The 15,613-nt window shown below is 43.1% G+C and overlaps 1 protein-coding gene across 2 annotated transcripts in view; it reads left to right on the top strand.

Moving 5' to 3' along the window:
* The window catches only part of LOC143776550 (A disintegrin and metalloproteinase with thrombospondin motifs 2-like), a 793,125-nt gene that overhangs the window by 480,998 nt on the left and 296,514 nt on the right, over positions 1–15,613 (top strand). For both annotated transcript variants that reach the window (XM_077266022.1, XM_077266023.1), the window contains exon 12: positions 10,166–10,341. In XM_077266022.1, the coding sequence (XP_077122137.1) occupies positions 10,166–10,341 (176 nt within the window). The remainder of the gene's footprint in view (positions 1–10,165; positions 10,342–15,613) is intronic.

Genomic DNA, 15,613 nt, shown 5'->3' with positions numbered 1-15,613 from the left:
GCATGCCAAGACGCATGAAAGCTGTGATAAAAAATCATGGTTATTCCACAAAATATTGATTTCTGAACTCTTCCTGAGTTAAAACATCAATATTGTTGTTTCTAAATGATTATGAACTTATGAAAGGAAGCCCCTGAGGAAGCCACGCTGTGTGGCGATACGCGTTGGATTCCTCCCCCTCCTCTATGATGTGATCGAGTTACTCTCTTTCTCCAGGATCCAAGAGGTCTTATATAGCCTTACACTTTCTTTTCCATCCTTTAACCCTCTGTTTATTTCCCAGAGGGTAATTTATCTTTTTTGACCATCTTCCAGGATTACTGAACTGCTTTTAGGGGGGGTTATAAGCTTTATCTACTTAATCATTATTATTATATTGCTACATTTTGTGAGTCTGCAGGCCCTATCCTGTTGAGTTATCTTTGTCTTTCGTACCACAATTGTATTTTGTCATCACATTTGCTGCTATCTGTTAATTTGCAGGATTTATCCTGGTGAGCCTCATCAGCTCTGGTTACCATCCAGAGTAGCCTAGTCTGTTTTATCATAACACACTCCCAGTGCACATAGTGGAGGAAGGTCTCTTTCTGCGTGGGGGGGCACTTACAAGGCCCTCCACACTGTTGTTCATTTGTTAACCTTGTGGTTTTTTAATTGTTTTTAACTTGTTTGTGGATTGTCTAACTTTAATAAAATTAATATTGTTATTTGTTACATTGTTTGTGGTGATTCTTACCTTTTCACGCTACTTTCTTCTCTTTGGTCACTGTTCTGTCTTCATACACGTTGATACGGTGTGTGATCCAACATACAGCATAAACCACTTCTGTCTTCCAAATAAGCAGACTGTTCTCTGTAGTCTGACTTGTTTATTGGTAACAGGTATTGAAAATGCGGTAAAACTAAAGGAATACAAATGACATATATAAGTATTGGGCTAAACAATCACACAGCTGATACTTTACAACTGACAAAGAAAGTATACAGTATGATGCAACCAATGTACATAACTACATACAGTAAGTCCCTGGTAATCACATTTCCTGTTTACTGGCTGCTATACAGTTAATCACATTCTGTACAACACTACATTGCAAGAACAGGGATAATGATCTTACCTGATAAACTTTACCAGGATGGCAACTAAGTAAGGCTTCTTTCACACTAGCGTCGGGCTCGGCCCGTCGCGGTGCGTTGGGCCGAGGTCCCCAACGCTAGCATTGTCTCCGCCGCACAACGGGGGCAGCGGATGCATTTTTCCAGCGCATCCGCTGCCTTATTGTGAGGTGCGGGGAAGTGCGGGGAGGTGGGGGCGGAGTTCCGGCCGCGCATGCGCGGTCGGAAAAAGCGGACCGTCGGGAGCAAAAAACGTTACATGTAACGTTTTTTGGTCCCGACGGTCCGCCACAGCACGGCACAACCGTCGCACGACGGTTGCGACGTGTGGCAATGCGTCGCAAATGCGTCGCTAATGTTAGTCAATGCTGAAAAAACGCATCCTGCAAGCACTTTTGCAGGATGCGTTTTTTCGGCAAAACGACGCATTTGTGACGTATTGCAGTTAACGCTAGTGTGAAAGTAGCCTAAGGTATTTCCAGCACAGCAGAAGAACACGTATGTCCAGGAAGAACACAGAGGGAAAATGGAGGTTCCTCTTCCCAAAATGCCTTGGTACAACCCACAATGCAACACTCTAATTATTACTAAAAAACACAGGTTATAAATTTAACCACCACTGGGTGGTGCTATAACACAACAAAAAAACAAAACACTAATAGTAGTGAACTTTAAAGCATAATTGGAACCACACTGTCCTTGTTAAAATGGACAGAACAGTCACACATATATTTTTTTTTAGCGTGTGATTGGTGATCCATATATTAACCATTAGTAGTGCCCTCAGGTTTTTCTGTCTCTACAAAAACCATAAGTAAGACGCTGGGTAAGGAGGACACAACTGTTGGTACAATAGTAAGAAAATGGAAGAAATACAAAATTACTGTCAATTGACATCGATTTGGGGCACCATGCAAAATCTCACCTCGTGGGGTATCCTTGATCGCGAGGAAGGTGAGAGATCAGCCTAAAACTACACGGAGGGAAGTTGTTAATGATCTCAAGGTAGCTGGGACCACAGTCACCAAGAAAATCCATTGGTAACACATTATGCCGTAAAGGTTTAAAATCCTGCAGTGCCAGCAAAGTCCCCTTGCTCAAGAAGGCACATGTGCAGGCTCGTCTGAAGTTTGCCAATGAACACCTGGATGATTCTGTGAGTGATTGGGAGAAGGTGCTGTGGTCAGATGAGACAAAAATTGAGATCTTTGGCATTAACTCAACTCGCCGTGTTTGGAGGAAGAGAAATGCTGCCAATGACCCAATGAACACCGACCTGCTGTCAAGCATGGAGGTGGAAACATTGTTTTTCTCTGCTAAGGGCACAGGACTACTTCACCGCATCAGTGGAAAAATGGATGGAGCCATGTACTGTAAAATCCTGAGTGACAACCTCCTTCCCTCCACCAGGACATTAAAAATGGGTTGTGGCTAGGTCTTCCAGCTAGATAATGACCCAGAACATACAGCTGAGGCAAAAAAGGAGTGGCTTAAAAGGAAACACATTAAGGTCATGGAGTGGCCTAGCCAGTCTCCAGACCTTAATCCCATAGAAAACCTATGGAGGGACTGAAGCTCCGAGTTGCCAAGTGACAGCCTCAAAATCTTAATGATTTAAAGATGATCTGCAAAGAGGAGTGGAGCAAAATTTCTCCTGACATGTGCGCAAACCTCATCAGCTGCAAAAATTATGTGACTGCTGTGCTTGCCGACAAGGGTTTTGGCACCAAGTATTAAGTGTTTTTTTGCCAGATGGATCAAATACTTATTTCTCACTGCAAAATACAAATTCATTTATATAATTTATACATTGTGACTTTCTGGATTTCTTTTGATATTCTATCTCTCAATGTTATAATTAACCTACCCTTAAAATTATAGACTTGTCTTTGTCAGTGGGCAAACTTACAAAATCAGCAAGGGATCAAATACTTATTTCCCCCCACTGTATGAAGCAAAGAGATATGGTAATTAGATGATGTAGAGCAACTGAACAAGGAGCATGTTTGTTTGAATATCTGGCATTCCTGTCTCCTGCTCTATCATTTGCTATGTTTAACTGGCTAGACCTTTTGAAAATTTTGCACATAGAATAAATTCCACATGTGCCCCAGCACACGTGCTCTCTCTTTAAGCCAGATCTGGATTTATTGGAAGTATGTGCTGGGATCTAGGACCAGTTTGACATGGGACCCCCGGAGCCTCGGGCTCTGAGCAACAGACCAGATTGCCCTCATTATTACAGCCCTGCAATGACAATCCTCCACCTACGGGCACCAGTGCAGCTGGATTGAAGGTTGTCAATGACTAGTTCCACCCATCTCATCTAATCAGTCCTATAAAAAACGGGGCCAATATATTGTTTATACACTGCTCAAAAAGTGAAGCGAACACTTAAACAACAGACTATAACTCCCAAGTAAATCAAACTTCTGTGAAATCAAACTGTCCACTTAGGAAGCAACACTGTTTGACAATCAATTTCACATGCTGTTGTGCAAATGGAATAGACAGCAGATGGAAATTATTGGCAATTATCAAGACACACTCAGTAAAGGAGTGGTTCTGCAGGTGGAAAACACAGACCACATATCAGTACCAATGCTTTCTGGCTGATGTTTTGGTCACTTTTGAGTGTTGGTTGTGCTTTCACATTCATGGTAGCATGAGACGGACTCTGCAACCCACACAAGTGGTTCAGGTAGTGCAGCTCATCCAGGATGGCACATCAATGCGAGCTGTGGCAAGAAGGTTTGCTGTGTCTGTCAGCGTAGTGTCCAGAGGCTGGAGGCGCTACCAGGAGACAGGCCAGTACACCAGGAGATGTGGAGGGGGCCGTAGGAGGGCAACAACCCAGCATCAGGACTGCTACCTCAGCTTTTGTGCAAGGAGGAACAGGAGTAGCGCTGCCAGAGCCCTGCAAAATGACCTCCAGCAGGCCACAAATGTGCATTTGTCTGTACAAACTTTTAGAAACGACTCCATGAGGATGGTCTGAGTGCCCGACGTCCACAGATGGGGGTTGTGCTCACAGCCCAACACTGTGCAGGATGCTTGGCATTTGCTACAGAACACCAGGATTGGCAAATTCACCACAGGTGCCCTGTGCTCTTCACAGATGAAAGCAGGTTCATGCTGAGCACATGTGACAGAGTCTGGAGACGCCATGGAGCGTGATCTGCCTGCAACATCCTTCAGCATGACCGGTTTGGCAGTGGGTCAGTAATGGTGTGGGGTGGCATTTCTTTGGAGGGCCACACAGCCCTCCATGTGCTCATCAGAGGTAGCCTGACTGCCATTAGGTACTGAGATGAGATCCTCAGACCCCTTATGAGAAAATATGCTGGTGCGGTTGGCCCTGGGTTCCTCCTAATGCAGGACAATGCCAGACCTCATGTGGCTGGAGTGTGTCAGCAGTTTCCACAAGATGAAGGCATTGAAGCTATGGGCTGGCCTGCCCATTCCCCAGACCTGAATCCAATTGAACACATCTGGGACATGTCTCGCACCATCCACCAACTTCACGTTGCACCACAGACTGCCCAGGAGTTTGCAGATGCTTTAGTCCAGGTCTGGGAAGAGATCCCTCAGGATACCATCTGCTGCCTCATCAGGAGCATTCCCAGGCATTGTAGGGAGGTCATACAGGCACGTGGAGGCCACACACACTACTGAGCATCATTTCCTTGTATTGATGCATTTCCAATGAAGTTGGATCAGCCTGTAACTCCATTTTCCACTTTGATTTTGAGCATCATTCCAACTCCAGACCTCCATGGGATATTATTTGTGATTTACATTGATCATTTTTAGGTTTTATTGTTCTCAACACATTCCACTATGTAATGAATAAAAAATTACAACTGGAATATTTAACTCAGTGATGTCTAGGATGTGGGATTTTAGTGTTCCCTTTATTTTTTTGAGCAGTGTATTAACCCTCTCAGAATCTCCTATCCAGAATTCTGCCAATTGTTTGTCTACATACCCTCCCCCTCTGCCCAAATCCGGGGGCTGGGCATCTTTACCCAACCAACCATTAACCCCATCCCGCCAAGGCATGACCAAGTCAATATGACATGCCTGGTGTGGCTTCCTTTTCTTCGATTGGCAAACTTTATAATGGCCTTCATCAACCCTTTCCAGCACTTCATGGAGTTTTGGCCACTTAGTGAAGAATTTGTTACCCACTATTGGTACCAACTCCCGCACACGATCCCCAGGTTTAAATTGTTTCACCCGAGTCAATGGAGTATACCCCCTTGATCATACCTTCAAGAGGCGCTCTTTTGCCTGGCCCGTCACCTTGGTCTATTGACATGACTGATCATTATGCTTAGCCAAACATGGAACCTGAACACTGGTTCTAGCTGCTGGGGAACAACATTTAGCACCCTTACTTTTCCCTCCTAGTATATTATTTTTACCAAAGTCTCTGAGTTTGGCTTTTCCAAAGTTCTTCTGGACACCTCCAGCTTTGGGACATTGGCTTCAGTGGATGCTTCCTCCTCCTTGTCTCCAACCAGTACTGATAACGGATGTTCGTCAGCCGTGGCATGTCATGAGGTTTTTTCAGTTGTGACCTGGTTATCAGTTGAGCTACCAGGCAATACCTCTTTCCCCTACAAATCCCAAAACGGGAAAATCACCACTGACAATTATAGGATATGACAGGTTTTTGATCAGTCCCACTTTTTGAGACATGTACCAGCAGTCTGGGTACATGTTGACCAGGGCCACAGGACATTTCTTGTCTCCATGAATACACTTGATTACAAACAACCTTCCCGGGGACTTACACATGTGGTAGTGTGGCCCCTACTAGAGTCACTAAGTTCCCGGAGTAAGACACCATTCACAGTCACTCAGAGTGTTGCAGCGGTAGTGGTGCATCACTCTGCAGGACAGCCTCGTTTGGCCACTGGGACCCATACCCCAGCCCTCCCCCTGCCTTGGAAACAGAGTGGCAGTAACTCAACTAACAGGAATTTAAGCCGCGCCCCCTCTGTTTTATCTCCCCACAATCCATAAGCTGCAACTATATTCTCCAGCCTGTGGTTAAATTTAGCGATGTTTGAAAAAGACCTGGACTAGGTCGAAACGTTACTCGCTGCTTAACGTATTGTCATTCACCAATTTGGCATTATTTTGTTTGTGGTGTGATTTTTCTATACAAGAATTAAATGTTTCACTTTGCATCCACTTGAGTGCGGCTGATTAACTCCTTTTGATGACCCTCTCAAAAATAGTCAGGAAAGCCTCAACATCATCCTTCATTGTCATTTTCTGCAAGGCTTCCCATACTGTTCACCTCAGAGGGATACTGTCCCTTTGGCTGGTAGAAAGTGTTGTCTCTCTGCCCCGGACAGTTTCCGTCAAGAGAGATATTTGCTGCTGATATTGCTGCTACATCTGTTGTATCTGTGGCTGATACTGCTTCATCTGATGTCGATGCTGCTGCATCTGCTGTTGCTGCACCTGGACTAATTGCTTCACAAGCTCCTCCATACTTTCAGACTGTATTAGCAATGGTGACACTGCCTTCACCCAGGATATACAGACTTTATCCAGCAATCACCTGTGGTTCTTGGAATTCTGTGCCCACATTCTTCACCAATTGTAGGGATTTAGCTCTTCGGTAGTTGGCAGCGTTCAGAGAGGCACACTTTTTTTTTGTCCCACCAGAAAGGTTTATTAGCTTCATAAACTTCCTGGAGAAAATCATAACAAAACAAGAGTTCATACAGCAGATTAAGAAGCAGAGCGGTTCAACTGCTCAGTTTTCAAAGTCCAATACTAGGCATTTTGCGGAGTCTAAGCAACATGTGCAGTTCCTTCACCTTGCATACACAGACCCAAATATGTTTGGACCTCTACTCTTACATAATGAATGAACAGCTCAGCTGCCCTTTTAAACCAGCTGCACCTCCTGGATTGGAGGTTGGCAATGACTAATTCCACCCATCTCATCTAATCATTCCTAAAAAAAAACCTTGGCCCAAATATTGATCCTATTAACCCTCTCATCATCTTCTATCCAGGATTCTGCCAGCTGCTTGTCTACAGTTCTTAATATTAAAAAATCAGTAACTGCTTAACACTGCCTGTGTTTCTGCCTAAGGCACTCTCTGCCAGTCTTTGGCTTTACCAGTCACTTCTGTTGTGTCTAGCCTTAGCAGTTCCCTGATTTCCCTCGCTTCTTGGGAGCTGTAGCCTAAAGACACAGTATACTTGTAAACAGGGCTGCCACTAGAAATTTCGGGGCCCCATACTGGCAAAATTTCCGGGGCCCCCTTGAGACTCTGCCCATCCTCCACCCCAGCCCCGCCTCCACGCTCCACCCCTCAAACTGTCCATAGTCCCACCGCTCTCTCTTGGAAAATCTCCACTTCTCACCTATCACACATTGACAGTTCCCATCACCATATCACACATATAGCCGGCAGCTTTTGTTTTGGCCAAAAGATTTTTTTAAGCCACCAAAATGACAAGGTAGACACTTTTGGCCAGGCCCTACTCTACTGTAACCTATTAAATATTTGTTAAAATATGCAAGAAAATTTAGGTATATTTTTATTTATTTTTCAATTTTTAAAATGACCTATAATACCACATACAAGGAGCAAATACCACAGCACCATGACCAGACACCATATCACCACAGTGACCTATAATACTATCTACAAGGCACAAATACTGCCACACCATGACCAGATGACATATTACCACCACAGTGATCGAATAATATCAAATACAAGGAACAAATACCACAACATCATGACCAGACCACATATTACCACCACATAGTGACTGAATACTACAATACTGATCAATAATAAAAAAAAACCCACAATACTATCACCATAAGTGCCATTATACACAGGAGATCTGTACTTAGTATGCAGTGTCTGTGTACAGGAAATACAGTGATCACCAGTGACATTATACACAGGAGCTCTGTATATAGTGTATAGGTAATCCAGTGATCACCGGTGACATTATACACAGGACCTCTGTATATAGTATACAGTGTATAGTGTCAGTGTATAGGTAACACACTGACTCACCAGTGACGTCTCTAGGTGAAGTCCTTCATCTTTCATCCCGCACAGACCACCATCACTTCATCCAGCCAGGACTCGTCTCTGCAGGAAATAACACAGTTATCTTGAGTTCCACTTGCAGAACACATTACTTAATTTTCCCAACTTCTACATTACACCACATGAAGAAGGCGACATAGTATCACTCTACACAGTAATAGGACCTTCCCTCCATTTAAAACAGTGTACTCAAAAAATAAAATAAATACATCACTGCAGTAATAATATCCCTTAATTAGCCCCTATGGTAATAATATTCGCCATCCTAGCCTCCGTGTGTCTCATTCCTGGCGTCAGCTATATGCTCCCATCCTGCCCTAATGAGTATCCATCCTGCCCCATATGATCTCCCCATCCTGCCCCATCTGTCTCCATCGTATGCATCCTGCCCCATCCGTCTCCAATCCTGCCTCCAGTGTCTCCAATCATGCCGTATCACCATTCTGCCCCATCTCCAATCATGTCCCCTCTGTCTCCAATCATGCCCTTTCTGTCTCCAGTCATGCCCCCTGTCTCCAGTCATGCCCCCTCTGTCTCCAGTCATGCCCCCTCTGTCTCCAGTCATGCCCCATCTGTCTCCAGTCATGCCCCATCTGTCTCCAGTCATGCCCCATCTGTCTCCAGTCATGCCCCATCTGTCTCCAGTCATGCCCCATCTGTCTCCAGTCATGCCCCCGTGTCTCCAGTCATGCCCCCGTGTCTCCAGTCATGCCCCAGTGTGTCCAGCGTTCTGCCCCAGTGTGTCCAGCGTTCTGCCCCAGTGTGTCCAGCGTTCTGCCCCAGTGTGTCCAGCTTTCTGCCCCAGTGTGTCCAGCTTTCTGCCCCAGTGTGTCCAGCTTTCTGCCCCAGTGTGTCCAGCTTTCTGCCCCAGTGTGTCCAGCGTTCTGCCCCAGTGTGTCCAGCGTTCTGCCCCACTGTGTCCAGCGTTCTGCCCCAGTGTGTCCAGCGTTCTGCCCCAGTGTGTCCAGCTTTCTGCCCTGGGCCCCCCGGATCGCCGCTCAAAATAAAATTAAAAAAAAAAAAAAAGTTCTGCTTACCTGCCGCGCTCCTGCTCTCTCCACGCAGCTGAAGCGTGCACTCGCCGGCGACTGACAATGACGTCAGACGCCGGCGACATGCACGCTGCGGCTGACGTCAGCTGCCAGCCTCAGATTGGCTGGCGGCTGTTAACTATTGACGTGCGGGCCCGCACCTCAATAACGTTAAAAAGCTGCAGCGCCGGCCGCCGCTATGGGCCCGGTTCAGCCTGCGGCTGCCGGTAGGGGCCCGGTGAGCAGATGAGAGGGGCTGTAATGCCCTGATGTCGGCCCTGCTTGTAAATGTTTGCTTAATATTTTACTTAATATTTAATCCGTAGCATAATCCATGTGACACTCAACATTGTTTTTGTTACGTTTGACCTTTTGCAAAGGCCAAAACAATTGGCTGTGAATATGGTACTTATTATTCAAGTGAGTCATTATTTTGCCCTGTAGTTTCTGTAATTGACGGTTAATGTAGAAATAAAAAGTGCATTGGTACACCTAAGCAGACTGGCTTATCTTCTGGAAAATCGTAAGTTTATCATTGCTAAAGGCTAGATCTTTATGTAAAAACAAATGCATCTTTTGGACACTTAGGTCTCGATTTATTAGATACTTAATGAATTAGTTGCATCCTCTTGCGCCTCTGCCGGAAACGTTACTCCAGTCAGGGACTGATATACATTTGTGACGTAACGTATACCACAAGTGACATAAATTTTGATAAATTTTCCACCCAGCTCCACCCACTTTGGCAAAACGGTTGGGACTGACGTAAAAGCGACAAGAGTTGCATAATTTTTGAGTAGCTCTGCTGTGCACACCTTGATAAATCGGGCCATTGATATTTTGCTTTATTTGACAAAACTGTTGCTTAGAATAATGTTGTCTGCGTTGCTCAAACTTATACTGTTTTATATTTAGCCCATCTAATGGAGGTCGTTCATGTGCAGGACCAAGCTATGAATTACAGCTCTGTCATACGCAAGAGTGTAGGAAAGATTCGGAGGACTTTAGAGAAGAACAGTGCAGACAATGGGACCCATTTTTTGAATATCAGAACACTAAACATCAGTGGACTCCATACGAACATCCAGATGGTAAATTTTGTATTTAATAAAAAGTTTTGCAATGGCTTCCTGACAAATGTAAATGTATGACTTTCTTTATTAGTGGAAAACTGTCAGATTATTCCTGTTTTTGCCTTATTCTTATCCTTCTAAAATGAAAAAAAAAAAAAGTTTTGGGTTTAACCCCTTCATGCCACAGCCAATTTCCATTTTTTTTTTCCTTTCCTTCTTGCCAGAGCCATAACTCTATTGGTACGAGGGCTTGTTTTTTTGCGGGACAAGTTGTATTTTTGAATGACACCATTAATTTTACCACATAGTATACTGGATAATGGGGAAAAAAAATCCAAGTGTGGTGAAATTGTGAAAAAATGCAATTATTTTGGGGGATTTATTTTACAGTGTACATTTTGTGGTAAAATGACTTTGCCAATATGATTTCCCTCATCAGTTCTATTACAGCGCTTTCTAACATGTCCAATTTTTTTATCATTTTAGTAGTGAAAACAAAATTAGAAATTTGCAAAAAAAAAACTTGGTTGGGTCGCTATTTCCCAAGACCTGTAACATTTTCATTTTTTAGGCCATGGAGCCTTGTGATATTTTTTTGTGGGGCAAGACAACGTTTTTATTAGTAAATCTTCAGCACTCAAAAAGGAACAGTTTATTGTCATCCAATATAAATATGAAAACAAAAGAAGCAAGTCGTCGACCACATTTACAAGGTACAGGACACTGGTATATACAGATATACTTCCGCTGCGACATTTCGGCAATCACATGCCTTTCTCAAGCCAAATCTGTTACGGAAACATATACAAAAAGATATACATACTGTTAAAAATCTAGGAACTCCAAAAGGATAATTGGAAAACAACCAAGAAGTAACTGAGGGTACCAGTTTTCAAATGAATATTGGATGACAAACTGTTCCTTTTTGAGTGCCGAAGATTTTCTAATTTTTTGAATATTTGTTTTTTTTTCTTCTGAGCACCAAATTCCTTTCGCAGTGAGCACCCCTCAGATCTCTAATAGTACAACGTTTATTATTAGTACCGTTTTGGGATAGATGTAACTTTTTGATCGCTTGTTACAGCATTTTTTATGGAATTGCACTGACCAAAAATACATAATTTTAACATTCTTGAATTTTTTTAGTTGATGGTGTTTACCGATGAGGTTCATTATTTTTATATTTTGATACATTGGACTTTTCTGAATGAGGCGATACCTCATATATGTATTTTTTTAATATCTTTATTTTCAATGGGGGGGAAAAGAAGGTGATTTCAACTTTTGTGTTTTTTTTTAAATTATATTCATATTTTTTAAAACATTGTTTTTACTTTTCACTGTTTGTGTTAGCACCCTTAAGGGACTTGAAGCTGCGATCATCCGATTGCTTGTGTTATATACAGCAATGCCACAGCATTGCTGCATATAGCAAAAATCACAGTCTTCTTAGAAACTTGGCCGCAGGCAGGGTTTTAAAGGAGCTCTATAGTAACAGGCATGGGAGTCATTAGCTGACCCCTGGCTGTCATGACAACCCATCGGCGACCTGTGATTATATCATGGGGTTCGCTAATGGGCGCAGAGAATGACATGAATGCATGCGTGTTAAATGCTGCTGTCAGTGATTAATGCAGAATTTAACAAGTTAGCTGCTGTTAACCGTTCCACCTGCGATTGTTAGCAGCTGGTCTTACCTGTAATAGACAGCCATCACGTGCCAGTTATAGGGCAGGCTCGCTGTGTGAGCCTGCTCCATACACCCCCTTTCGATTTGCGCCATTCATGTATGGTAGATGTTATGAAGGGGTTAAGAGGGTTCTCCTAAAAATGTGATAAAATAAATAAAATACATTTAAATATTAAATATTTTTCTAAATACCTTTATTCAGCAAAAGGTGTGCTTTATCTACTGCATTTTGTCAGGATTTAAAAGATGGTAATTTTCATCTAGCACTATGCAACCATCCAGGGCCGGACTGGGACTAAAATTCAGCCCTGGCATTTGAAGTTACACAGGCCCACTTGTCACATGGTGACTGTATAATATCTTTGTACACTTGTAGGCAGGGCCGGTTTTAGGCAAAGTGGGGCCCTAGGCAAAGTTTAAAATGGGTCCCCAAATGCTAACATATTGCACATCACACAGAAGCCTTTCTGTTGTATTTACGTGCGCTGAGTTCAGGCCGCTAAACGAGTGTGATCGACAATACTGAAGTTGTTCAACGCTTGTTTCCCGGCCTCTTTCCACCAGCTGAGGAATAATGATGAGACAGAACGATCACTAATAGATCACCATACAGTATCATGTTTTCAGCAGCACATCTACAGTTTACACTGGCAATGTGCTGCTGACAACAAGGCTTTTTGTTCCAGCAAAAACAATCCGAATATGCAGCATTTTACTTGTTTAGTAAAATACACCCCATAGTCCTCCATATATTATAATGTGCTCCATAGTCCTCCATATAGTATAATACACTCCCTATAGTCCTCCATATATTAAAATACACTGCTCAGTCCTCCACATAGTATAATACACTCCTCATAGTCCTCCATATAGCATAATACAATCCTCATAGTCCTCCATATAGCATAATACAATCCTCATAGTGCTCCATATAGTATAATGCACCGCCACAGTCATCTATGTAGTACAATTCACTTCCCATAGTATAATGCCCCCCATAGTTCTTCATATAGTATAACGTATTCCCCATAGTCCTCGATACAGTATAATGCAGCCCACATATAGTATAATGCAGCCACCCCAGAGTATAATGCAGCCACCCCAGAGTATAATGCAGCCACCCCAGAGTATAATGCAGCCACCCCAGAGTATAATGCAGCCACCCCACAGAGTATAATGCAGCCACCCCAGAGTATGTAACCCCCATAGAATATAATACAGCCCACCTCCCCATAATATATAATGTAGCCCCCCATAGAATATAATGCAGCCCCCCATAGTATATAACGCAGCCTCCCCCATAGAATATAATATACCCCCACAATAGTATATAACACAGCCACATAGTACATAACATGGCCTCCCCCATAGAATATAATATACTCCCCATAGTATATAGCAAAACCCGCATATTATATAGCACAAACCGCATAGTATACAGCACAGCCTGCATACTATAGCACAGCTCGCGTAGTAGATAACACAGCCCACACAGCAGTATTCAGCACAGACCACACAGTAGTATACAGCACAGACCACACAGTAGTATACAGCACAGCCCACGTAGAAGTATACAGCACAGTCCACACAGTAGTATACAGCACAGCCCACAGAGTAATATATACAGCACAGCCCACAAAGTAATATATACAGCACAGCCCACAAAGTAATATATACAGCACAGCCCACAGAGAACTATATACAGCACAGCCCACAGAGAACTATATACAGCCCACAGTAGTATACAGCACAGAGCACAGCCCACAGAGAACTATATACAGCCCACAGCAGTATACAGCACAGAGCACAGCCCACAGAGAACTATATACAGCCCACATCTCTTCTCTTCCTCCCCTCCCCTCCTCCGAGAATGGCCCTACAGTCCAGAAAAAAAAAAAAACTCTCCTCACCTCTCCTCGTGCCCAGCGTTGCTTCCTGGTTCCTGCTCCTGTCTCAGCAGCTGCAGTCTGCCCGGGACACAGCAGGTGCGCGATGATATGACATCATCGCGCACCTGCAGTGTCAGAGGCAGAGCGGGGAATGATGGGAGAGGAGCGTCTGTAGACGCTCTCTCCTCCATCATTGCATTCAACTGTACCGGCGTCTATACGCCGGTATAGTTGAATGCGACGGCGGGGGCGGCGGATTGAGCGGCCCACCACTGGCACCGGCCCTTCTGGCATTTGCCAGAAGTGCCCTATGGCCAGTCCGGCCCTGCAACCATCCTAAGACTGACTGCATGAAGAGCTAGACAAACGTACTCCCTGCACAGCAGTAAAGAGTTAAGGGTGACTAGATGGCTGTTCATTCTTGGTCAGCTAAAGAAAGGTTACCTTCTGCTTTACTCAGCTCGAGCGCTCTGTCGTGTCCTGTCAGGAATGCACATTCACGATGGCTGACAGGAATCTGCTGTGACCTGATATCTGTCTCAAGTAGATGATCTTTACAAAGCCCATCCTACTGCGTGTCCCCTGAAATTTATGACAGGTGCACACTGATTTATGGCTATTACCATCTTTAATATCCTATATATAATATACCAGGAGCAGGTGTTTGGAGTGGGCTGAGTGGCTTTCACAGCGTATGGCCCATGCCGTTTCTCCCACTCATTGGCCCCTCAGCAACGACAGACGAAAGTAATGTAAATGATCGAACAATTCTGATCAAATTACGACACTAATACAATGTCTGTACATATAAAATTAATTTACCTGATTAGTAAACAACGTAAAAAGAAAAAAAAATTGAAACTCCAAAATTGCAATTTTTAAGTTGCAGCAACACCACAAAAAATGCAATAAAAACATCTTATATATTCCAAAATTGTATAAAAATATCAGCTTGTTCTGCAGAAAAAAGCCCTCATGCAGTTCTATTGATAGCAAAATAAAAAGTCGCTGGTCTTGAAAAATGACTACTAAAACAAAAAGACTGTTTTTCACAAATTATTATTTTTACCACTCCACTAAAATGAAAAACAAACAAACTGAGTATTGCTGTAATCGTACTGACCCGGACGTCATTTTCACAATACTATGAACGCTGTAAAAATAAAACTAAAAAAACAAGGTCGGAATTGCTTTTTCTTTCTTCTGGCAAATTCACAGCTCTTGGAAGTTTTTTCCCGTTTTTAGTACATTGTATAAAAAAATGTATGGTGCCATTGAAAAGCACAACTCGTCCTAGAAAAAAACAGCTGTATCGAAGGAAAAATCTAAAAGATCTAGCTCTTGAAAAAATGGGAGAAAAATATGAAAACACACACAAAAAAATGTCTGTATTGGGGAAGAGGTTTTAAAAAAAAAAGTTAAGGTTACCTACTGGATAAAATAAATCTTCCTGGTCAAAATGAAAAGTCTGCAGAGTACCTTGATTAAGTGATCAAATCCTTTTCATATTATGGATAGGTGTAATATCAGAAATTTATTTTGCATTTGGAAACATATGTTAACCTTTCAAAAAAGTAATTTATCTGGAGAAAAAAATGGAAGAAAGGAAAACAAAAGCTTTGTAAATATCACATGCAGTGGTAAAGTAGCACGTAGTGGATGTATTATGTAGTAGCACGTAGTGGATGCATTATCCAGTAGCATGTAGTGG

Source organism: Ranitomeya variabilis, chromosome 5, assembly GCF_051348905.1.
Source record: "Ranitomeya variabilis isolate aRanVar5 chromosome 5, aRanVar5.hap1, whole genome shotgun sequence".
Lineage (NCBI taxonomy): Eukaryota > Metazoa > Chordata > Amphibia > Anura > Dendrobatidae > Ranitomeya > Ranitomeya variabilis.
The sequence above is the reverse complement of the archived record's forward strand: the minus strand, read 5'-3'. Positions and strand labels throughout refer to the sequence as shown.